This window comes from Cydia pomonella, chromosome 9, assembly GCF_033807575.1.
Source record: "Cydia pomonella isolate Wapato2018A chromosome 9, ilCydPomo1, whole genome shotgun sequence".
Classification (NCBI taxonomy): Eukaryota; Metazoa; Arthropoda; class Insecta; order Lepidoptera; family Tortricidae; genus Cydia; species Cydia pomonella.
Window position 1 is genome coordinate 5,555 of NC_084711.1, and position 24,775 is coordinate 30,329.

General features: G+C 46.7%; 1 protein-coding gene and 1 long non-coding RNA gene across 2 annotated transcripts in view; both read right to left on the bottom strand.

Annotated features, from left to right (window-relative positions):
* Positions 1-514: 514 nt before the first annotated feature.
* LOC133521020 (uncharacterized) lies at positions 515-2,625 on the bottom strand. The gene is made up of 2 exons (XR_009799853.1): positions 2,590-2,625; positions 515-748 (listed from the first exon to the last, which is right to left on the bottom strand). It is a non-coding gene; the product is annotated as an uncharacterized LOC133521020 (long non-coding RNA).
* Positions 2,626-2,627: 2 nt separating this feature from the next.
* LOC133520975 (helicase domino) overlaps positions 2,628-24,775 on the bottom strand; it is a gene marked incomplete at its 3' end in the record, with an annotated part of 65,343 nt that continues 43,195 nt past the window's right edge. Inside the window, 12 exon segments of the mRNA XM_061855695.1 lie at positions 2,628-2,666; positions 2,668-2,751; positions 3,710-4,888; positions 5,388-5,460; positions 11,843-12,348; positions 12,493-12,711; positions 13,405-13,566; positions 13,638-14,166; positions 15,179-15,389; positions 20,350-20,692; positions 21,388-21,556; positions 21,743-21,879. Coding sequence (XP_061711679.1) covers positions 2,628-2,666; positions 2,668-2,751; positions 3,710-4,888; positions 5,388-5,460; positions 11,843-12,348; positions 12,493-12,711; positions 13,405-13,566; positions 13,638-14,166; positions 15,179-15,389; positions 20,350-20,692; positions 21,388-21,556; positions 21,743-21,879 — 3,651 coding nt within the window.

Here is a 24,775-nt window from a genome sequence, read left to right on the forward strand (position 1 = left end):
AATATGAGTTGAATTTTATTGCTAATATCGACTCCATAGCTCGCTATTAGTCTTACCATGATGCGATAAAAACTCCGATGCCTACTGATAAATTTATAAAGGTGTTGAAAGATAAAGGTATTGGGATGAACATAGTACCTATTGGGATTTCAAGGCAAGCACTCATTTTATAAATTTTATCTTTGAAATAATATAGATATCGATATCAAAATTTATTTAAGTGTATTAAGTCAATTGACTGAATATTCAATGAACATGTGCTACCAAAATCAGTTCTGAAACTTTATAACCATTACAGACCGAAAACTGTTTATTATTGAAAATATGAATCACAATATTATCCGGCTCTTGCTTCCCCTTCGAGACCCTAGTGCAAAATTATACATGGTCCCTCGAATCAAACTCTAACGGTATGTACCAAAATTGACGTATGGAGTGAGCACTCTATGTTTACTTCTTATTACTCTATAGCGTGGTGAGGTATAGAAGCGGCGGGGAAAATAAAAAATGAAAATAACATCAGTCAACGTTTATTGTTCACGTTTCGGTTTACGGTCGGCACCCCGCGCGGGAGGGTATTCTGTGCACTCGGTCAGTGGTCGGCGGGCGGCGGGTGCGGCGCGTGCGGCGCGTGCGGCGCGTGCGGCGCGTGCGGCGCGTGCGGCGCGTGCGGCGCGTGCGGCACCACCACGTGCGGGTGCGGCGCCGCCGCGCGCGCCAGCAGCCGCGCGCCGGCCGCAGTCGCCACCTAAAGAAACCAGGAAAAGAAAAACTTATTACATAAAATTGGTTTCCGGGTCCCTCGTAGAAATGAACGTAGTTGTCGCAGTAAGGCATTATTTAGCATTTCTAACAGCAGAACGAAATACGCACAGCATTCATATATTGGGCGCGCATGTAGGCAGTACAATGAAGATGTATGGACGCAGATTTGTTTTGCAATTCATTAGGCCTCTTTAAAAGAGCAGTATATTCTTTTCTAAAATAACGGTGAAAAGTTGCAGCAACCTGATAATAGGTACCTGTGATTTAAGTATTTTCTCAGTTCTCTACATATATATATATATATATATATATTTTATATATAAATTTACGCTTTTGTTATGTACGCTATAAGTTTACACTATTATTATTTTTTCAATTGTACATCGAATAATTTAAAATTAGGAAACTATAGGTCTATAACGAAATCAATCCATAGCTATTAGCTAAGTTGCTCATATGTTTATTTTAAGACTGTTTGTTTCTCAATAAATAAATAAAAAAAAATAAAAAAGAAAAGGTATGATAGAAAAAAGTTGCTAGTTTTTCGATTAATACAGCATGGTTTTGCATTTTTAATATATTATAAGGTAGTTTCATATTATAACCGACTTTCAAAAAGGAGGTGGTTATCAGTTAAACCGTTTTTTTTGCATGTTTGTTACTTTCAGAACTCTGTCATTTCTGCACCGATTTAGAAAAAAAATGTTTGAATGTATGTATAATTGTATATATTTCCCTGATAGCCCCTAGTTGGTCTCGTTTTTGTCAAACCCCTGTTTAGATGATAGGATTCTGAAGGAACTTATGTCTTAAGGTCTAGTTCTGATGATGGATTCCATGAGGTCCAACTCTTCATATCTTAATCGCTTCATACCCAGACCATGAAACTTGAAATGTACCCAAAGCGCAAAAATGTTTAGTGACATGACCAGAGATCGGCGGGGGCGAGCTGTTTTCAGTTTTTGCATAACATGGTAACTGCCCCATGTGTAATTAATAAGTATAAACTAATTACATTATTTTATTTTGGCTGTTTTGTGCTACGAACTTTATGTCGCGTCGCAATCAAAGCCTACGGAATCTGATTAATCTATTTTGCACAGCTTTCTGCTTAAGTGAGAAAAAAGTCTCATCTAGTATTAAAGCAAGCTTCCTTAGATAATATAAATATATTGTATATCCATATGATACAAAAAGGTAGGTCAAATAATATATCAAACCTATTTAGATAGGCAGTCATTCTGTTTAAGACGTCGTTTTTTTTAGAGAATCAGCCGAAAAATTTTTGACAGCAACAGACGTGGACAGCATTTTAATGTACAATTTCACTCCACTCACATCAGTGGATGTAGAAAGATCCTTTTCTATATACAAATGGATATTAAACTCAAGGTGAAACAAATTAAAAATTGAAAATATAGAAAAACCTGTGTATATATGTGTGTGTGTGTATGTGTTAAACCGACTGTCTTAATGCGGTTCATATAATACATCTACTTACCAAGTTTGAACAGTATAGTTCTTATAGTTTTGGAAAAAAGTGGCTGTGACATAAACGGACAGACAGACGGACATGACGAATCTATAAGGGTTCCGGTTTTTGCCACTCGGCTACGGAACCCTAATAAAAAAGCTTAGCACTCGTTTTGTAATGAATCGCACAACACCCGAGTATCGGCATTCGGGTTTACGGCGTGTCGACGCTTTTAAGATTAGGCTCGGCCCCGACTTCAAACGTATCAGTCGCTAGCGCATATAAAAGGGGATGATATATTGAAGTCGGTTTAAATTCTCTAAGGATACATTGAGTAGTGGAAGGTGTACCTGGTGTTGTTGCGCGGCGGCGGCGGGGGCGGCGGCCGGGGTGGAGGCGGCGGCAGCGGCGGGGGTGGAGGCGGCGGGCGGCAGCGCGGCGCGGCGCAGCGCCAGCTGCTGCAGCTGCAGCGTGCGCAGCGCGCCCTCCCCCGCCGACCCCGCGCTCGCGCCCTGCAACACGCCCACCGGAACACACTACGTATAGTACGAGTATACACCTCGCGTACGAACATGATAACAGATTTATCAGAGCTACAAAGCTATTGTATGCACTACTAGCTTTGTTTTACTCTCTACTAACTTTATTGAATAAAAAAAAATTAAACATGATTTTAGAAACTGTAAATTTGATTGTAAGGAACGTTTTCACATATAATTATCACAGAGAATTTGAGGTGGATTGCCGAAGAAAACTTTGTAGCCCCAGTAAATTTAATACCATCTTCCGACTCGTGGTTAAAACTTATAGAACGCCATTTCACTCTGCTCCTTATTCTTTCACTGACACATCTTAAATTTGTTGAATATCAAAAAGTGACGCCATCTAATAGATCGAAGGCCAAATGTATGGCGGCATCGTTTCGAGCGATGGCGCCCCAACGCAATCTTTAACCGATGCCGGGTAAGATGGCGTCACTTTTAGATATTTAACAATTGATATCAATGAAAGAATAAGGATCAAAGTCAAATGGCGTTTTAAAAGTTTTAATCATGTGTCGAAGGATGGCCGTAAATTTACTGTGGCTACAAAATTTTCTTCCAAAAACCACCTCTATTTCAAATTGTTTTTGCTTATATTAAAGACTGTTTGTTTTTTAAATAAATATACATACAAAAATAAATTTAAATTAAAAAACATTTGTACGGTCAAGGAATTTAATTTCAGTACCATTTTGTACCTTGTCATAGCGACAATAGTATGATTTCCCTAGCGAATTTCATATTGATCGTCACTATGACAAAGTACGAAATGGTACTAAAATTAAATTCTTTGACTGTACATACCTATGCGACTGTTTCTTTCCTAAATTAACATTAATGAAACTCCAGGTTTAGTCCTATTGTAATCATCAACACCGTAGTCTATATTACATAACCGTTTGTGTCTCGATCAATAAATAAACAAAACACCGTTAACAGATTTAATTATTACGAAAGGAGTCGAGTAAATGTCCTGTTCTGTTCTGTGAGGGTAAATCGAAGTGTTAGCTACCTGTGCCGTGCTCGCATTGGCGTGGTGCAGGATCTTGAGGTGGTGTCGGGCCTGCAGCGGCTGGTGGCGGTACAGCAGCTGCTGCGGCTGCGCGGCCCCCGCGGCCCCCGCAGCCGCCGCCGCCACGCGCGCGCGCCGCGCCGCCTCCGCCTTGCCCGCCGCCGCGTGCGCCGCCACCACCACGCGCGCGCCCGCCGCCGGCGTGGGGGCGGGCGGGGGCGCGGGCGCGGCCGGCGCGGCGGCGGGCGGCGCGGCCGCGGGGGCGGGGGCGCCGCTCGGGCCCGCGCCGGCCGCCTTCGACTTCTCCTTGGCGATGCGGTCGGCGCGCCGCGACGCCACCTCCATGGGCGTCGGCGGGCGGTCGTAGTCGAGCCCGTGGTCGGCGAGCAGCTGCGCGTGCTTGGGGTTGTGCTGCTGCGCGTCGTCGAGGCGGCGCTTGGGCGCGGCGCGGCGGCGCTCGGCGGCGTCGCGCATGGCGTCGAGGCGCGCGAGCGGCGGGCGCGGCGCGTCGTCGTCGGCGCGGCGGCGCGCGCCCGGCTTGCGCTGCTTGCGGCGCTGGTGGCGGTCGAGGCGGTCCTGGCGGTCGCGCTCGCGCTCGCGCTCGTCGGGCGCGGCGAGGCGCTCGTGGCGGTCGCGGCAGGCGCGCGGCGCGCGGTAGGCGCGGGCGACGTCGGCGACGAGCTCGGCGGCCCACTCCCAGTTGGGCGCGCGCGCGGGCGGCGCGTCGGGCGGCAGGCGCTGCAGGCGCAGCGCGCGGCGCAGGGCGGCGTCCTCGGCGGGCGCCCAGTCGGGCGCGGGCGCGTCCTTGTGCTTGTCGGGCGGCGCGCGGGGCCGCACGCGCACGCGGGCGCCGGCGCCGGCGCGCTCGAACAGCGAGGGCGGCGCGCGCGGCGGGCGCGGCAGGCGCGCGTGCGGCGGCGGCGCGGCGGGCTGGCCGGGCGCGCGCGCGGCGAGGGCGGCGCGGCCGGGCGCGCGCGGCAGGGCGGGCAGCGCGTGCTCGGGCGCGGGCCCGGCGCGGTACAGCGCGCCGGCCCACGAGGGCCGGTACAGCTCGCCGTCGCCGTCGCTGGCGGGCGGGGAGGGCGGGCACCAGATCTGCAAGCGCCAGAAACCGTTCAATGGTCGCTTCTTCGCTCTAGTTTATCTCGAGAACGCTGCCCATCAATTTAAAATCTTACGACGTTAATAATATCATAATTCCATTTTCATCGCTGAATTATAGAAATTATAGTTTTCTACTACGACATGGTAAAAGTCTAAATGAACTAACGAAGGAGCGAGATATTGACGTTTCTAATAGCAACATCACAACTGTAAGACGGGTTCTAACAGGCGAATTATTTCAGTGAGCGAGTCGTATGCGATAGCGTATTACTGTAAGTTTTGTTTTCATAGTTCAGTATATAATAAGTATTCATATTTAGAATATTCGTGATAACACGTTATAAAACAGCTAAACACCAATTGTTTGTTAACCTATTGCTACCGGTGGGAATCTATAATTGGCTCTTTGTTATTTACAGATATAACTGTTGCATAATTGACAGCTGTTGGTTGTCCAAATACTAGATAAATAAGAAGTCGAAGCACTCACCGGCATCCGCTCGGCGCGCGCGCCGCGGCCGCCGCTCAGCCACACCTGCGGGGAACATCTCTTTAGGCACGTACTATCTCAATCACTATCTGGGGGCACGGCAGTGCCCCGCCAAGTCGAGCGCGAAGCTAACACTGCCATACCATCCTTTACTGGAACCATTTCGCCGCATTTTCAGGCCCCTATTTGAGAACCTCTGGATAAGACCAGAACACAGAAATTTTCGTCATCCAGTAAGCTATAATCACATACTTAAAATCCAAAATCTCAAGTCTGTAGGTCATTTAGTTACGAAGTTAAGCGAAAGCAAAGTTTCGCATTTATGACACTCACTCACTCACTCACTCATGATCATCAAAATAGAACTACTACTTCCCATGAACTCAGAGAGGTGAAATTTGGTACAGAGCTAGGGTTTAATGGCCACATAAAGGGAAAACTATAAAAACTAGGATAATCGAAGATCTGGAGTACCTGGTGACCCTGATTAGAAAACAATATAATAATAAAAAAACTACTCCTAAAAAGAAAAAAAACTGTGTCATATATGAAAATCTAATAAAATAAATCAATAAGCCCACGTTTCTACAAAAAGAAGTGAAATCCCACCAAAAACATTCTGTAAAAAACTAGCCAAGTCTCGATGGAGCTGCTTGTTTATCTCTAAAAAGTAATAAAATCTAGACAAGGTCGTGCCAAGTCTAAGGTTCCTTACTGCGATTTCTTTATTATTATAGTTAATGTTGTGTGACTTGGCCGTTGAAGGGTACAAAACCAGGTGCTCCATGACACCATTGCACCAATCTGTCGCCAGAACCGCGACCCATTGACATTTGGTACTTGTCTTCTCTCTCTCTCTCTCTTGTGACAGTCGGTGCCAGCCTCAAACAAACTTGAGCACCAGGCGGAGGTTGCAGTTTTGGAATGTGTTTCGTTCAACTCTTCACTAAGGTTGGCACCGACTCCAAAAATAACAGATAGTAAATATAAAAATACGCAGATTTGTGTGATTGATTTCAGAAGTATGTATGTAGTTCATACTTTCTAGATGTAATTAAATTGATATAAGCCTAGCGATTGTATTAGGTATATAGAGAGTGGATAGAAATATATTATAATTGTAGTTGTAGGGTACGTATTCACTTGCGTTATTGAAGACAAAAAAAATTTTTTTTTCTTTTCAGGGCGCTATTGTTTTTTTTGTTGGTCGATTCGTATCGTGTTAGCGCCGGTTTTTTTATTGCGTTTTAGTTTTTTTCGGCGGTTAAATTTTTGTTAAAAAGTTTTTATTTTATATTTTTTTGTGGCTATAATTTATACAAATTATTACATGCTTAATTTTTGATTACTTTTAAAATAGCTACCTACCTTGCTTTAGCTATTAACCTTACAATCGGTGAATGAAAAATCAAACATCCCCTATTTTCCTACCCTTAAGGTTGAAGGTACGCGTCGACATGAGAACCTCCTCCGTTTTTTCGTCGGTTAAAAATGTCAGAGATTTTTTGACGTAATAAAATACGTACCCACTAAGTTAACAACCATTTGTATAAGAGATATATTACGATAAAAAATTACAAATGCGTATTTTTTAATAAAAATAGAATATTCAATTTTGGTTTACTATGAGTGCAATATAGAAATTCTTGATACATACGCGTTGCAAGCAATCAAAAAAATCCATATTTCAAAGATACCAAAAATATGTATATTTTAGAAGTTATTGACATGGCTAGAAACTCGAAATGTTTCCGTAGCAGGCTAAAATAAACTTTATTGGCTGGTTTTAAAGCTTATTTCGTGTTGAAGCTGTTGGATATTGTACCATTTTACAACCCATTACTGTTTGGAAGATGGCAGGCAACATTTACCAAACCGTAATATAATAATATTTTGTTTTGTGTGAGGGATAAATCAACGAGGATTTTCTCCCACTGTACTTTTATGTCATAATATTTGGTGATCGTTGTATAATATCTTCGTAAGTAGGTCCCTTCGTATTCTATGCACTCTCTACTCAATCTTGTTTGACCCGTCCGCCCCAGATTATCTCCGTTCGAGATTTAAATTTGTTATCCCACGTCCAGGCACGGATCTTCACTCTTCCCGTAGTCTTAAGCTCATTGTCCCCAACACCGAACGGGTTTCATGTCCAATTCTTTCACTGTCCAGGCAATCAGACTTTGGAACGTTCTCCCACTCTCTATCAGACAAGCGCAGACCAAATTCACATTCAAGCGCATGTTGCGCAAGTATTTCCTTGACAAACTTTCTTCTTCATCAACTTAATGATTCACACTTGGTATAATTATGTATGTATTAATATATGTATTTTTATTTGTATTACTATACGTGTAAGTTTATCAATATATAGTTTGTATTCATAGTCTCGGTTACAAATTCATTTACTTTAAAAGACACTGCACCTACTTAATCTTTCTGGTTTAACCCATTGGTTGACTGGTAGAGAATGCCTTAAGGCATTAAGTCCGCCATTTGTACCTTCATGTATTGTGCAATAAAGATTACATAAATAAATAAATATCTTAGGCAATTATCTACTAACAATGATGCTAATATTCATTAATTTTCGTTTCAATATTAACAAGGCAGTTGAAACAAGCACCACTAACTAAAATTGTATTATCATAATAGTGTGTAACAAATATTTACAAGTTAAAACAAAATATTTTGTTGTGTTTGAGGGGTAAGGCAAGGGAAATGGGTCAAATTGAACTTCGGAGATTTGACCCATAAAACAACAACAAACACAGCAAGTTAAATATGTAAAAAATAAAAATGTTCATCTTTTTTTGATAGGCACAGAAAAAAGTTGGTTAGTAAAAATGTTGCATAATGATGTTCAACTGGCCGGCTTCATAAACGGCGATTTATTGACCGAGCGCGCCAGGCCAGAGACCCATAAGCCGAGTCATACGTTTTAAGGTACGAGTTCGCAGCCGACCGCAGGCGACAACTGCAGACGACGTGTCGCAACGACACTACTGGTTTCTATGTATTTCTATGAAATTCCCTCCGTAGTTAGCGACATGAAGCTAGCGACGCGTCGCCGAGCGGCAGACGGCAGTGTCGCCCGACCGCAGATCAGTAGTGTCGCTGACGCCGGAGCAACGATACTCTCTGAATTCTTTCATATCGCTTTTCAAATGGTTTTTGATCAGTATTGAATAAGTTCCCTCACTTGCTCTGCATTTAATCATAGGACATGTGGCTTGTCGTCTTTTTCTGTATAATAAAAGCAAGTCATCATCATCTTCTTCCTCTTCTAATAAAAGACGTAAAAAATTGCGATCACTATTCTCGAACACGTCAGACATCTTGTTTCACGGACCGCTCGGAATCAACTGGATGCCATCTGCAGTTGTCGTCTGCAGTCGGGATCGAAATCATGACTGCAGCGACAGGACGCAACGACGTGTCGCGACGACATGAAGCGACGACATGTCGTCTGCTGGTGCTGCGTGCGGTCGGCTGCCAACTTGTACCTTTAGCTAAAAACGGTTTGTATGGTGGCCCGGCGTATTGTGTACGCTCGACGGGTCTTGGCCATGAATGGGTTAATACTTGCCTGTGCAGTGTGCACTATGATTCCATGACAAACCAATTCAATTGCAATGACCAAATCAATTCGGTCCATCGAGTAAAATATTTGACTATTAGGGAACAAATATGCAGCATTAGTAGTGAGCTGTACAACAATTGCTGTTGGTTTAAATTAGCATATTAAAAGAGGTGTAAGTATGAGGTCCGCGTGGTCAGTTGAATAGGCCTTATTAGGTTAGGTTCGGTTGATTGTGATCTCGTAAGATTCAACTCATAATTCATTTTTTTTAACGTATTTACTAAAATTGTTTTATTTTGTACCCTCTGCGCGAATTATAGATATTTCATTGTTCATACACCTAAAAAGAAAGATCTAACGGTCCATTGATATTTAACTCTGCAATTTTAATAAGTCTATAAAAGTTTCGGTTTCGGCCGAAACTACAACCAAAACCGAACTTTCAAGCAACATGTTTCTATCGCACTCTACTATATATATGTACCTTTGTTTTTATATAACAAAATGTATATGGCTTATTTTTTTTAAACAATTGAACTGATTTTTTCTATAAAACTGTGATCATTATTATACAAAAGGTTGATTGTTATATTTTAATACTCAACTATAATGATTTATACGCATATTTTATTTTATACAGTTAAGCCTTATTTTGATATTTACTCTATCAGAGAATCCTTGACTGTTTTGTGACTGTAGATAATATCATGATTATTTATTTAGGTATTTAAGACGAAAAAAACGTAAACATTCTAATTATTTTTGCAATGTTACTCAATCTTACCGATCGCGGGTAATATTACTGGTAGCGTTACCGGGAATATTTCCACTTTAAGTTACTGGTAACGACCCATCACTATATACCCTCCTACACCCTCAGCACAACCCCCACCCGAGTCCTTTTAGTATGTTCATCTGGACACCACAAGGTATACTTATACCAATTTGTACAAAACTACACGAATTATGTCCCCTGATTGCCCATATTCGGATTAATTTTCTTGAGCTATTACTGCTATTAGTGTTGTTCACTAGATTTTGTGAATGACGATGACGCCTCTTCCAGCGTTTCCAGCAGCAGCGCAATAGACGAAGACCTACCTTTTCTTGTATAGTTAGCTCAACCACCTGTATCACCACAAACTACACTCGAGAATCGTCCTTCCTAACGCCAACACTAACACAGAAGCAAATATTATTTTCACTTCTTATGCGCGTAAAGTTGACATTTAAGTCGCGTGTAAGCAACATAAAATTGCTTAGTTTGCTCTAGAGTAGAGCATAAAGTAAAATGATCTTTAACGACCCTTATTACCTTAGCATTAAAGTCCTGCATCTGCCATACAAATTACTAACAATATTGGATATGTTTGTAAATATTACTCACAATCGAAGTGAAAAGCAGAGTATACAACTCGGACATAAATGCCCCATGTTATCCTCGACGTAAATAATTGCCTCGTAGAACATGGGTCATATATTATACATATAATAATATAATGAACTCAAGAAGTAGAAGGTACCGAAAAAGAAAAAAGTAGGACTGTCTACAAAAATAAATGAGATGCCAGCAAAACTTACATAAAAATAAAGTTTCGCAATTCAGTTCTTCTACCGTAAAAGGTTGTGTGATCCGTGCAATACCAAGTCGGTTAATTTATTCAGTTCCTACTTAAGGGACCCTCTGTCTTAACTTATTCCATCATTAGCTAACCTAACAACATCTCGTAGTGACCATATCAATATTAAAAATCTTTTATGTTTTAAATAAACAGAATCAAGTAATACACATTACATTAAATTAGATCGTTTAGTGTAATTGCCAACTCAATCTATTTATATAAAGCATAAAAGATTTTTAATATGGATATGGACGGAGCGGGCAAAAATTAAATCCGTATGCTTCATTTTTCTAGGAGTAAAATGACCGATACACATTCCATCGTCGTCCGCTGTGCGCCGTCCGCTGCTGCGCGGCACGAACGTGGACATGCCGTATGCCACATTCGCCAAATATATTATATATTTCACTATTTCCTAACATGTAAAAGCAATACGTATGCCTCGGTGAAAACAGGCATTTTCTGATTTGGACCTTTCGGTTGGCATTTAGGTAGCTCGTCAGAAAATGCCTTCGTTTCCATCCCTCGACAACGATGTATTATATCTAGTGAGCTCGTGACGCGGGCGGCCGGAGGGAGCCACCGTCGGAGCGAGGGGCGTGAACAGCGCACGTTCGGTATTATTTTGCTTTACTTGATTTTTTAACCTTTTGACCGTCAAAGACGTCATATGACGCGCGCGGCTACAGCTCAATATCAACCTTCATGCGTATCGACAAGGTTCATGATTACGCGCCGCGTATGGTAGGCGGGGCGTTCAAAAGGTTAAAGACGCTTCCCCAATAATTACTGTTCTGTGCTTTGGACTCCCGTTTTGTATTCTAAAACTATTAAATATAATATAACCGCATTGTACTCAAAATCACTCATCTTTTTAAAGTGACAAAGTGAAAATTTCAGTCCGTTTTAGCGAAACAATCGAGAGTGCCGCCAAATTTAGTTTCTATCGGCACATTTCAATTATTAATCCAGGTGAGGTAATTTTAAGTTTTTCGGTATTAGAATGGGAACTGTAATCAGTAGGGAAGCGTCACTATGTAGGTTCGAGTATCGGCCCCGGCGGCCGAGGGAGGGGGGAGGGGGGGGAGGCGCGGCCCGCCCGCCCGTAAATGCTTGCGAGTTGCATCCCTGACGTCGCGGTTTTGGTGACTCGGGCCGAGGGCGGGCGCGGACACAAGCATTCACGGACGGTCGAGCGGCACCAAAACGGCAACGTCAGGAATATAAAACGCGGGCTCGTATGAAATCATTTATTATGATCGGCGGGGTCGGGCGGGCGCGGCTTGGCCAGCCACGCGTCCAGCGTGCCGTTGCGCAGCGCGGGCCGCTCGGGCCGCTCGAGCCGCTCGGGCCGCTCGGGCCGCTCGGGCCGCTCGGGCCGGCGGGCGCGGCGCGCGTCCAGCCGCCACAGGTCGATGTGCACGCCTCCCCGCGAGCGCGTGGCGCGCGGGCCCGCCTTGTCCGTCGCGTCCTCGCCCGGGGAGGGCGGCGGCGAGGGCGGCGGCGGCGCGGCGCGGCGGCGGGGGCGCACCTTGGTGTCGGCGTCGCGGCGCGAGTACGTGAGCTCGGGCGAGGGCTCGGCGTCGGCGTCGGCGGGCGAGGGCGAGCGCGAGGGCTCGGGCTCGGCGTCGCGGCGGCGGCGCCGCTCCCAGTCGCCGAGCGAGCGCCGCACGGCGCTGAGCGCCTCCCGCTCCGCCTCGCATCCGGCTTCGCTGCTCTCGACGCACCGCATTGCGTATTTCTCGATCGGCGTCAACTGAAATTGTTTGTGAATATTAATAATTTTTTAATTACAACTGTCGATTTTTTTATGTTTCAAAAAATCACGCATAAATATTTGTGCACAAACATATTTGAGAAGTTTATCTCCGGCCGCCCATCAGGGACGAGTGGAGGGTACCTGGCTCATGAGCGCGGCGAGCTCGTCCCGCGGCCGGGCGCGGTCGTCGTCGCGCAGCGGCACGGCCTCGTCGAACTCGGCCAGCTCGCCCTGGCGCTCGGCGCGGGCGGCGCGCGCGGCGGCGGCGTCCTGCTCGTCCTCGGCGGCCGCCAGCGCGCTCTCCACGTCGCCGCCCGCCGCCGCCTCCGACCCCGACCCGAACAGCTCCTTGATGCTGGCCTGCACGAGTGCACAACGGAATATATACATTATTTATGTACAATAAAAAACTGGCCAAACTAAAACATAACTCTCGAAAGCGAAGATATCTTCTAGCCTTCGTCACATCGCACCGTCGCACTGTGGGCTGAAATTCGACTCACATTGACATAGAAACCGAAGTTGTTATTTTTATGTTCTTTTGATTGAAATAGGTTTTGTCTAGCATTGTTACTCTACTATTTTCAAATCAAATCGTCTGAAACTTATAACTTAGCATAAACGTACTGGACAAAACCCATTTCAATAAAAAAAAAAAACTTAAAATGCTGACTTTGGTTTTTGTGTTTTTTCAATTAAAATTATTAATGATTTAAAAAAAACCGCATCCGTAACGGATACATGTAGTATGCCAAAAAATCACAAATAATTCGTAGTACAACCACCTGCGAGGATATTACGGTTTGTTCTGCGGTTCTTGAGTAATAATGATTTCTTGTTCCTGCTCCATACATTTATTTTGAAAAAAAATCGTAAACTCGACAGTTTTCGACATTCCAAATCGTCTAAAACTCAAAGGTTGCCATAACAATGCTGGGCAAAAACTTATTTTAATCAAAAACGCATAAAAATAACAAGTTCGGTTTCTATATCAATGAGAGCCGAATTTCAGGCCCCAGTGCGTCGGCGCCGCGGTGCGCCCGGCGGACTCACCTCGCGCAGGTAGGAGGTGGTGAAGTGGCCGTCGTCTATGGCCAGCTCGCCGAGGCGCCGCTTCTCGGTGGCCTTGCGCAGGATGTTCTCCTCCACCGTGGCCTGCGTCACCAGCCGGAACACGTGCACGTCGCGCGTCTGCCCGATGCGGTGGCAGCGGTCCTACACAAACACTCGTCGTTATCGCGCCGTCGTCGAACAGGGTGACAGTCTGCGCGTCGAGCGAACCGTACCTGGGCCTGCGCGTCCATGGTGGGGTTCCAGTCGGAGTCGTAGAAGATGACGCAGTCGGCGCCGGTGAGGTTGAGGCCGACGCCGCCGGAGCGCGTGGACAGGATGAAGGCGAACAGGCGCGGGTCCGCGTTGAAGCGCTCCACCAGCGCCTGGCGGCGCTCCACCTTGGTGGCGCCGTCGAGGCGCGCGTAGGCGTGGCCGTGCAGGCTGAGGAAGGCCTCGAGCACGTCGAGCACGCGCGTCATCTGCGTGAAGATGAGCACGCGGTGGCCGCCGGCCTTGAGGCGGCGCAGCAGCGGGGCGAGCGCCTGCAGCTTGCCGCAGTCGAACTGCAGCAGGCGCGGGTGCGGGAAGGCCACGGCCTGGCGGCTGGCGGCGGCGTGCAGCGCGGCCAGCGCGGCGGCGGCGCGCGGCGCGGCGCCCGCCCCGGCCGCCGCCGCCGCCGCCCGCCACGCGCGCGCCGCGCGCCCCGCGCCCGCCTCCAGCGCCGGCGCCGGCGCCACGCACGCGCGCCAACACACGCTGAACCTGTGGTCATATTCACATTCATATACCTCTACACGGAGAGCGAACGTGACGTCATTATGACGTTAAGTCGCATATAGGATTTTTTTTTTAAACAATATTGTAACACCTCAATGATTCTTAATAAATGATAACAATAATTGTTTATTTATAAAAATGCTTGGTAATTTACGCAAAAAATAATGTGAACGCTAAAAAACGATACCCAGTAAAAATGTTAACCGGTATAACCAGTGAAAACATTGTTATGGCAGGTGTCCGGACGTCTTTGCAATAACCCAGTCTCATTGTCCACCCAAACTTCAATGCCATGACACGAATTTTATTGAAATAAGTCAACTACCAATTAAAATACCTCGATTCAAATTACCTAGTATCGAGTCCTCGACGCAATGACTTGTCGATGAATTGAAAATACTTGAAACGTTGTCTTTTAAATAATATTCGACTAAATGTCTGTCGGCAATTCAATGGTAAACAATTGCAAATCTGTATTACGCATTTTCAACTAAGTACTCAAAAGTTATCTGGAAAAGATTGTTCTTTAGAGATAAAATCGCTTGTTACCTATCTCTACTTGTAATCTTTTTTAATATGATGAATTCTACTTTGTATCGATAAAGGTATATCGAAAGTCGATAAATGACAAGTCCCTAGTCCCCGAACGTTAGTCGACCAACAGTTACATCTACAAATCAATCACTCTGCAAAAAGACTTATGGCGAATCGTTGTCTGCGAATCGATAATCGGCTAAAAAAATGCCGGAGAATCATCAGGTACCCGTGGACCCCCTAGGGAGCGAGTGTTACTCGTAGTTGGCCGGTTTTTTTATTATAATATATTTTCTACTTAATACTTTATAAGTGTATTTTAACTCATAAGCAGTCGTCGTCTGTCAACAAAGTCGTAAAACGAACACTAAAAGAATTTTTTTAGGGTGGCTCTCCTACACCAAACAGATCGCTATAGTACAAAAAATGAAAGGTCCAAGGTAGGTAGTGGAAGCGGTGTTACCTATCGATGACGTCGTGCATCCGGTCGAGCAGCGCGGCGAGGTCGGGCGGGCGCAGCGGCGCGGGCGGGCGCGGCGGGCGCGCGCGCACGGCGCGGCGCAGGTCGGCGCCCAGCAGCGGCAGGCGCCAGCAGCGCCGCTCGTTGGCCGCGGCCAGGCGCCGCAGGCACGCCAGGCGCCGCTCCTCGAGCCGCGCCGCCGCGCCGCCCCCGGTGCCCCCGGTGCCGCCCCCCGCCGCCGCCGGCCCCGCCGCCGCGCCCCGCCCCGCCGCCGGCGCCCGCCGCACGCGCAGCGGGGGCGCCGTCGCGGCACCTGATCATTCATTTTATTTGGAAAACCGTCAGCTTGAGAGCCCATCGACGTGCTCACTAGCGCCGCTGGAAAATAATTGTGATTGTTTGTCTATCGTTAAATTTAAAAATTAAATAATCACAATTATTTAGCAGTGGCGCTAGTGAGCACGTTGATGTGCTCTTAAGTTAACTAAAACTAGGTTAACATAAATATGTACCAGAGAAGCCAATTACAGGTTTCCACAGACAGGATACAAAGGTAGGCATATTACAGGCTATAACACATTACAAACGCCAAAACATGCTACGAGAAAAGAAGCAAGTAATTTGTTCCTTATTCAAACTAAAAATTAAATTAAACCTATGCTAATTATCTGCAGGCAGGGGAGCGAAGAAAGTAGAGGTTTTGAATTATAGCCAGGGGGGTGGGGGACACTAGGAAAATAGTTTACGTTAGTAAAGATGGTGGCGATTTCTATAATTCCATTCCAGACAACCTACTTTTGCGTAAAGTTGACTTCCGATTATGTAAACTACATCACTAGATGTCACTACAAATGGATATAATTTTAAGGCATGAATACAACATTAAGAAGATTGCATGTACCTCGATTGTCGATTCAAATAGGAAATTAGACTCCCAATGTTACAAAATCTGGAGGTTCAAAATCTTAATAGTGCTCAAGGCAATGCCGATGCCGGGAGGGTTTATTTAGATAATCTCGAAGGTAAGAAGAAAATACCATCCGCCAATGCCGGATTTAGACTCTGGAGGCCTCGGGGCAACAAATGAGTAGAGGCCCTCTGGCCCCAAATTATTTTCCAAATATAATGGACAATTTTCCGAAGTCTCTATTGTGGGGGCCCCTCTTTTGTGGAGGCCCCGGGGCTGTCGCCCCGGTTGCCCTCCCTAAATCCGGCCCTGCCATCCGCAAAGATTCGTGCAATTTGATTCCGAACTAGAGCGCATCTATGTGCGTAGATAAGACATACGACCTATGCCTGAAACTCATCAGCTACAAGAAAGACCCGAATCAAAACATCATTACTCATGTGTCAATTTTAAGAATATCTGGAGCGAACTACTTACGTTACGGAGCTATAGAGCTACACGAAATTACCCCAAATTCTCGTAACGTGCAAGATTCTAGAGACTTTACCTCCGGAACATTTTGAATTCAAGTTCAGTTAGCTGTTAATGTCAAAGAAGGAACACTCAGTTGAGAAGTCATTTATGCGAACACGAAAGAGTACTGGGTCAGACTGAGATGCATGCCGTAGAAGACGAGGCAATGCAGCTTTGTGCACAAAGATGAACAATGCTAAAAAGAAGAACAATTCCAAAGAGATTAGGAGTTGCAAGTACTTACACCTACTTTATAACTATCTTGTATACCAAATTGGAAGCATTAAACATACTTACGTTACTAAATATTAGGTTTTTTTTTCAGCCTAACGATCTTTTACAGGATACATTTCGGAGAGTGTGCCGAGGAACTGCACAACCTTATTCCTCCGTCCCCATTTCACCATCGGACTACCAGCCAATCGGCACTCCGGCACCGCTTCATGGTAGGTATTCCACAAATACGCACGAAGCGTTTTGCTTCAACATTTCTTATGCGAACTGCCAAGGAGTGGAATGCCCTGCCCGAGTCTGTGTTTCCGCATGAGTACAATCTGGGTCTCTTCAAGGCTAGGGTAAATAGGTATCTCATAGGTAAGCGTGCTCCACCGTAGACCGCATCATCACTTACCATCAGGTGAGATCGTGGTCAAACGCTTGCCTATCGTTATAAAAAAAAAAAAAAAAAAATTCATTTCATTCTTTTAAAACCTTTTCTACATAATATTGGTCTACTTGGGAGGTTTACAAGTATTTTTTTTTGTTTTGATTTCTAGTAACCAATAAAACATGTTTGTTACAAGAAACTAAACAAAAAAAATAACTTGTAAACCGATCAAGTAGACCTAATATTATGTAGGACGAAAGTACACGTACGGATGCATATGTAGTTGTGCACGCACACATACATATTTAACTTGGGGATGAGATCAGAGATGGCGCTTTCAAATGAGTTTCAATAAAATGCTTCAAGAGGGCTCTCTTTACCTATATACTTACTTTACTCTTTGATTATAGCGGATTCCATTAGATGTAAATCCAGTTATCGTTGCCATGACACAGTTCATTGATTGACCTCGAAGCTCGGACAAAGTATGCATTTTGACGGGTAATTCCCACTAGTTACCACCAAGTTGTTACCAGTGGTAACTACTGGGATCTTTTTTCCACCTTTCACCAGTGGTAACTACTGGGATTTATTTTCCCAGTAGTTACCACTGGTAACAAGTGGGATTTTTTTCCCAGTAGTTACCACCAAACTTTGGTTAGCATTCAATACTAATAAAACAGTCTAAATATAGAGTGCTTTAATCAATAATTAATTAAAAGATGAATTAATTATAAGTTAATTAGTTATTAGTTTAATTATAAGTCGATTACTGTTTCAGTAAACTGCCTTAAAAGTGATCAAAAATAGTCGGTCTTTGACTGATTTGTTTGTTAATTCGTATAAATGTGACGTTATTTATTGAAACGGACCTTATTGTCGATGGCGTTTACGCCATTATCAACGATGCTCCTATATAAATAACACGCTGCGCTACGCAGTGCGGCGTAAGCGCCCTCGACAAAAGATCCAGGTTTCATAGATAACGTCACAATTAATTCAATTTACAATTAATGAGATAAATTTCAACCAAACGTTAATTTCTCTTTACCTTTTAATTTTATGCACTTGCACCGGTTTTAATATTTTTGATCACTTTTAAAGCAGTTAACGGAAACACTAATCGACTTATAACTTTTTATTAAAGCACTATTTATTTATACTTTACTATTTCTACTGTTTTTATTAGTATTGAACCCTAACAAAATTTTGGTGGTAACTAATGGGAAAAAAATTCCAGTAGTTACCACCAAACCGAGTTGGTGGTAACTAGTGGGCATTTTTTTCCCAGTAGTTACCAGTGGTAAAAGGTGGGAAAAAAAAATCCCAGTAGTTACCACTGGTAACAACTTGGTGGTAACTAGTGGGAAGAACCCATTTTGACGATAGTTGGTTTTGGTCGGTGGAACTGACAAAGGTCGGTAGTGTGAAAACGAAGAACGGAAGCCTAAAATCCACCGCGACCCAGCCAACATCCATTCTCTCAACATCACTTACCAGAACGTCAGAAGCCTTAACACCAAGCAAAAAAGTTTCAGGCAAAATGTCTTACTCAGGAATGTGATACGTGGGTAATACTGAATTTTCATCAAAATTTCTGCTAGGCATTTTAGGGTCTACTTCTAAGGAGAAGACGAAACTATAGGCTACTGACTTCTGTCTGTAATCTTCTGCGAGGAAACTCGGGACTTCCCTGAACGGGTTGCACAAGTCGTACGCCTGTTCGTTCCTTTTATGGCTAGGGCCCAATTTAATTTCCGATCGCGAAGTCGTCACTTATTAGCTGTGCTTAAAACACTTCTTGTATTCGTTTTTCATTTTTGCATTAGTACTGTTTGTCATCTCCTTAGGACTGTATCATGTACTAGTCTGTATACTACTGTTTTTAATTTCACAGTGTATAAGTTCTCTGTAATTCTTTGAATCAATAAAAAAATGGTTTTATTAAATGCGAAGTTCCTTGCGAACGGGACGCCACTAGTCTGTATACTGACCTAGTGCGGCGGGAGGCAGCGCGCGCGGCACGAGCCGCAGATGTATCCGCAGCGTGGCCTCGGGCGGGCGCGGCGGCGCGGGCGGCGGCGCGGCGCACAGCTCCTCCAGCAGGCGGCGCGGCGGCGCCAGGTGCCGCGCGCGGTGCGCCGCGAGGGGCCCGCCCCTAGTCTGTATACTGACCTAGTGCAGCGGGAGGCAGCGCGCGCGGCACGAGCCGCAGATGTATCCGCAGCGTGGCCTCGGGCGGGCGCGGCGGCGCGGGCGGCGGCGCGGCGCACAGCTCCTCCAGCAGGCGGCGCGGCGGCGCCAGGTGCCGCGCGCGGTGCGCCGCGAGGGGCCCGCCACCAGTCTGTATACTGACCTAGTGCAGCGGGAGGCAGCGCGCGCGGCACGAGCCGCAGATGTATCCGCAGCGTGGCCTCGGGCGGGCGCGGCGGCGCGGGCGGCGGCGCGGCGCACAGCTCCTCCAGCAGGCGGCGCGGCGGCGCCAGGTGCCGCGCGCGGTGCGCCGCGAGGGGCCCGCCCCTAGTCTGTATACTGACCTAGTGCAGCGGGAGGCAGCGCGCGCGGCACGAGCCGCAGATGTATCCGCAGCGTGGCCTCGGGCGGGCGCGGCGGCGCGGGCGGCGGCGCGGCGCACAGCTCCTCCAGCAGGCGGCGCGGCGGCGCCAGGTGCCGCGCGCGGTGCGCCGCGAGGGGCCCGCCCCTAGTCTGTATACTGACCTAGTGCGGCGGGAGGCAGCGCGCGCGGCACGAGCCGCAGATGTATCCGCAGCGTGGCCTCGGGCGGGCGCGGCGGCGCGGGCGGCGGCGCGGCGCACAGCTCCTCCAGCAGGCGGCGCGGCGGCGCCAGGTGCCGCGCGCGGTGCGCCGCGAGGGGCCCGCCACCAGTCTGTATACTGACCTAGTGCAGCGGGAGGCAGCGCGCGCGGCACGAGCCGCAGATGTATCCGCAGCGTGGCCTCGGGCGGGCGCGGCGGCGCGGGCGGCGGCGCGGCGCACAGCTCCTCCAGCAGGCGGCGCGGCGGCGCCAGGTGCCGCGCGCGGTGCGCCGCGAGGGGCCCGCCCCTAGTCTGTATACTGACCTAGTGCAGCGGGAGGCAGCGCGCGCGGCACGAGCCGCAGATGTATCCGCAGCGTGGCCTCGGGCGGGCGCGGCGGCGCGGGCGGCGGCGCGGCGCACAGCTCCTCCAGCAGGCGGCGCGGCGGCGCCAGGTGCCGCGCGCGGTGCGCCGCGAGGGGCCCGCCCCTAGTCTGTATACTGACCTAGTGCAGCGGGAGGCAGCGCGCGCGGCACGAGCCGCAGATGTATCCGCAGCGTGGCCTCGGGCGGGCGCGGCGGCGCGGGCGGCGGCGCGGCGCACAGCTCCTCCAGCAGGCGGCGCGGCGGCGCCAGGTGCCGCGCGCGGTGCGCCGCGAAGGCGCCCGCGTCGCCGGCTTCGAGGGAGGCGAGGTCGCCGCCGAGACGCGCCGCGCACGCTATCCGCTCCCGCACCTGTATAGAGAGAGACGATTATCTCTGCGACGAACACGTTTCGAAAATGTCAAGGACCGCTTCCCACGGGAAAATAGCACCGCCACGAGGGGCGAGGCGACGGCGCGCGGCTCGAACAGGTCGGGGTGTTGTACAGAATACCCACCTCCTCCAGCAGTACGACGGCAGGCACGTGTATCCGCAGCGCGTCCATGTGGAAGGGCGAGGCGACGGCGCGCGGCTCGAACAGGTCGGGGTGTTGTACAGAATACCCACCTCCTCCAGCAGTACGACGGCAGGCACGTGTATCCGCAGCGCGTCCATGTGGAAGGGCGAGGCGACGGCGCGCGGCTCGAACAGGTCGGGGTGTTGTACAGAATACCCACCTCCTCCAGCAGTACGACGGCAGGCACGTGTATCCGCAGCGCGTCCATGTGGAAGGGCGAGGCGACGGCGCGCGGCTCGAACAGGTCGGGGTGTTGTACAGAATACCCACCTCCTCCAGCAGTACGACGGCAGGCACGTGTATCCGCAGCGCGTCCATGTGGAAGGGCGAGGCGACGGCGCGCGGCTCGAACAGGTCGGGGTGTTGTACAGAATACCCACCTCCTCCAGCAGTACGACGGCAGGCACGTGTATCCGCAGCGCGTCCATGTGGAAGGGCGAGGCGACGGCGCGCGGCTCGAACAGGTCGGGGTGTTGTACAGAATACCCACCTCCTCCAGCAGTACGACGGCAGGCACGTGTATCCGCAGCGCGTCCATGTGGAAGGGCGAGGCGACGGCGCGCGGCTCGAACAGGTCGGGGTGGTTGCACACTTTCCGCAGCTGCATGAGAACGTTGATCACGCTCAGCAGGTTGCCGGACGCCAGGCTCTCTTTCGTCCTGCACATCAAATATACAAGTGTGAAAAGTTTATCAGGCTCTTCAGGGGAATTTGCTGCAATCGGGAAGACCTACAAATTTGATTCGCTTAAAGTGCGCTGCTGCGGCGCCTTAAGGCACCTGCCGCTCCAGGTCCGCCTTCAGCCGCCGCAGCAGGAACGGTTCTAAATGAAGTGGTGAACTCACTTGGCCCTCGCCATGAAGTCGTCGTAGAGGCAGCGCTGCCGCTTGGCGAGGCGGCACAGCAGCACATGCTCGTACTTGCGCGGCATCTGCCGCTCCACGTCCGCCTTCAGCCGCCGCAGCAGGAACGGCCGCAGCACCTGCACAACACACAAGAACAATCGGTTAATAATCATAATACAAATAGCATAATACAAAACTAAAATACAATTGATCATCAAATCATCCCGATATATTCCTACTGGCAAAATTAGAAAAATTTTAGCTGCATTATTGTTACGTTGAGTAAGTGTATTACGTAGTAAAATCTTCTGTAAGTTGTTCACATCGAGTTGAATTAATTCACTTGAATATTATACCATAAAATACCATAATTTAACCCAAATTTTTATAAATACCTAAAGAAATACATGTTTTTTTTTTTCTTGTTGAATTTTTGATTATTAAGTGCATTTATGGTACCATTTGTTTGATTATTGATTTCACCTACGACTCCTACGCGTCTGAATTGTAAAAAAAGCATAAAAATGAAAATAACATTTTGAAACTTTAAAAAATTCTCGAGATACTCGAGAAACTCGAGAAATACTGGTCGAGAATTCCCTTGCCTCGAGAAATAAAAAAGGTCGAGAAACCAGAAACTCTATTTATATAATTCAAAAAAAATCAGTAGCTTAAAAAACAAATTACAATATCTGCGCTGGTGCCTCTTTTTAAGTGAGAAAACACTTGTGCTAAGAGAGCACCGCTCTTCCACGCGGTTAATTTACAGTAACTTAGATGTAGAAAGTATGTTAAACTATAGAAAAGTAACAGATACCTAACAACATTTTTTCATTTACAAAATTTTTAACAAGACACTATTATGATACAAGAGATGCATTGGGTACTTAATATAAAATAGACGTGCGTGTGTGTGCGTGCGTGCGTGCGTGCGTGCGTGCGTGCGTGCGTGTGTGTGTGTGTGTGTGTGTGTGTGTGTGTGTGTGCGTGTTTGTTTGGGTCTATATCAATGTTCGCTATACTTATTTTGAATTAAGTTTTCTATGTCATTGTAGCTTTTAGTTTTTAGCCATTTAGTTAACCTATTCTTACACTCGTATGTAGTGCAGGAATAAATGTCAATGTGTTTGTTGATCCGATTATACAGATTGCAAGATTGTGCCTGTTGCTGTCTTCTGGCAAATGCCGTTTTCACTGTATGGGTTTTAATTACGTTAATATTTTTCCTACGTGTGCATGTATTGTTTGTTTTGTATGTAGTTCGCTTATGTGTTTTTAGAATAAGATTTAGAATGTACAATTTTCTCACAGACAATAAATTGCAGAGTGAATAGAGTTTGTTAGTTGGGAATCTGAACGGCTTTCGGTGCATGACTTTTACCAATGCTCTTTGAGCTCTCTCAAGCTCAAGAAACTTAGTCTTTGTGGCACCACCCCATACAGAGATACAGTATGTGATGACGGATTGAGCCAGCGATACGTAAACTTGATTAAGCACAGTTTTTGACACTACATGCCTAAGATTTTGGAAAGTCCAGGTCAGTTTGCGGATCCTATTCATTATGTTCTCAGCATGAAGGTGCCACGTGAGACGCTGGTCGATCGTAACTCCAAGGTATTTTGTGTATTCCACTTTGCGAATAGATGGGCAGGAGCAGATGGCTAGTTGGTTGCAGCAATTATGTATCCTGATTGAGAATTCATTTCCTGGTTGTGTACGGTTACAGTTGGAGAAGCAAATAAAGTTTGTTTTGATGGTATTTAGGGTGAGCAAGTGTCTCTGCAGCCAGTAAGCGATTTTGGTGAGGCCAAGTTCTGCAGAGAGGCAAACTTCCTCCCACGTGTCTCCTGAGAATACCACAGCTGTGTCATCTGCATAAGTGAATATAGTTCCAGCCTCAATAGACATGTTACATAATTCATTTATATAGACTAGGAACGGCGTAGGGCCTAGGACACTACCCTGTGGTACTCCGTAGGATATGGGGCGTTCATCACTGATATAATTACCTAGTTTTACCTTCTGTATTCGGTTCTGGAGGTAACTACTAAAGAGAGATAGAGAGGTGCCTCTTATGCCTTTCTTTTCCAATATGTTAATAAGGATGGGAACCGACACGGTATCAAAAGCCTTCTTCAGGTCTAGAAAAACTGATATTAATAATAAGTGAAGATAGTGCAGTAACAGCGTCCTCTGTCGAAATACCTTTTCTGAAGCCGTACTGTGCTTTCGATAGGATATTAAATTTATTTAAGTAATTGGTTAGTCTATTGTTTAGCAGTTTTTCCAGAACCTTCGAGATAGCGGGTAGCACCGATATTGGCCGGTAGTTAGATACGTCACTTTTGCTTCCTCCCTTGTAAACAGGGGTAATGACCGCTTGTTTAAGGACATCAGGGAATATCCCCTGTTCAAAGCACAGGTTCGCTATACGTGATATTATAGGGACTACGGTATTACTGGCCACCTTTAAACATTGAGTTGAGATGCCGTCCCATCCAGGAGCACTACTTGATTTTAAGCTGGACAAGATTGAGATTACCTCTCTGGGGTCAGTTTCTAGTAGAGCAAAAGAGTTCACCACCGTGTTATTTGAAGTTGAGTCATCGAGTGCTACATGACTTGTTGGATTACTAGCAGCTGGTGAAATAAGTTCTGCAAGAGATTTACCGACGTCAGAAAAATACTGGTTGATAGCGTTTATTGACTCCGTCGGCGATCCTCTGATGTCTAGCAGCTCATAAATCTCAGTTCTATCAGATTTGCGATTAGTTATCTTATTTATCGTTTTCCAGAGCATCTTAGGATTGTTGCTAGCTTTGTCTAATTGATCCTTTTCGTATTTTCGTTTTAGTTTCTTGATTATGGTATTGCAGTAATTTCGGTATCTTTTATAAGTAATTTTTAGTACGATGTTGTCTGGATTCCTCTGAACACTTTTCTGCATATGGTTTCTATTTTTGATGCATCTTAGAATTCCTGGGGTAATCCATGGTTTAATAATGCGATTTCGCCTTGGAATTAAAGTAACA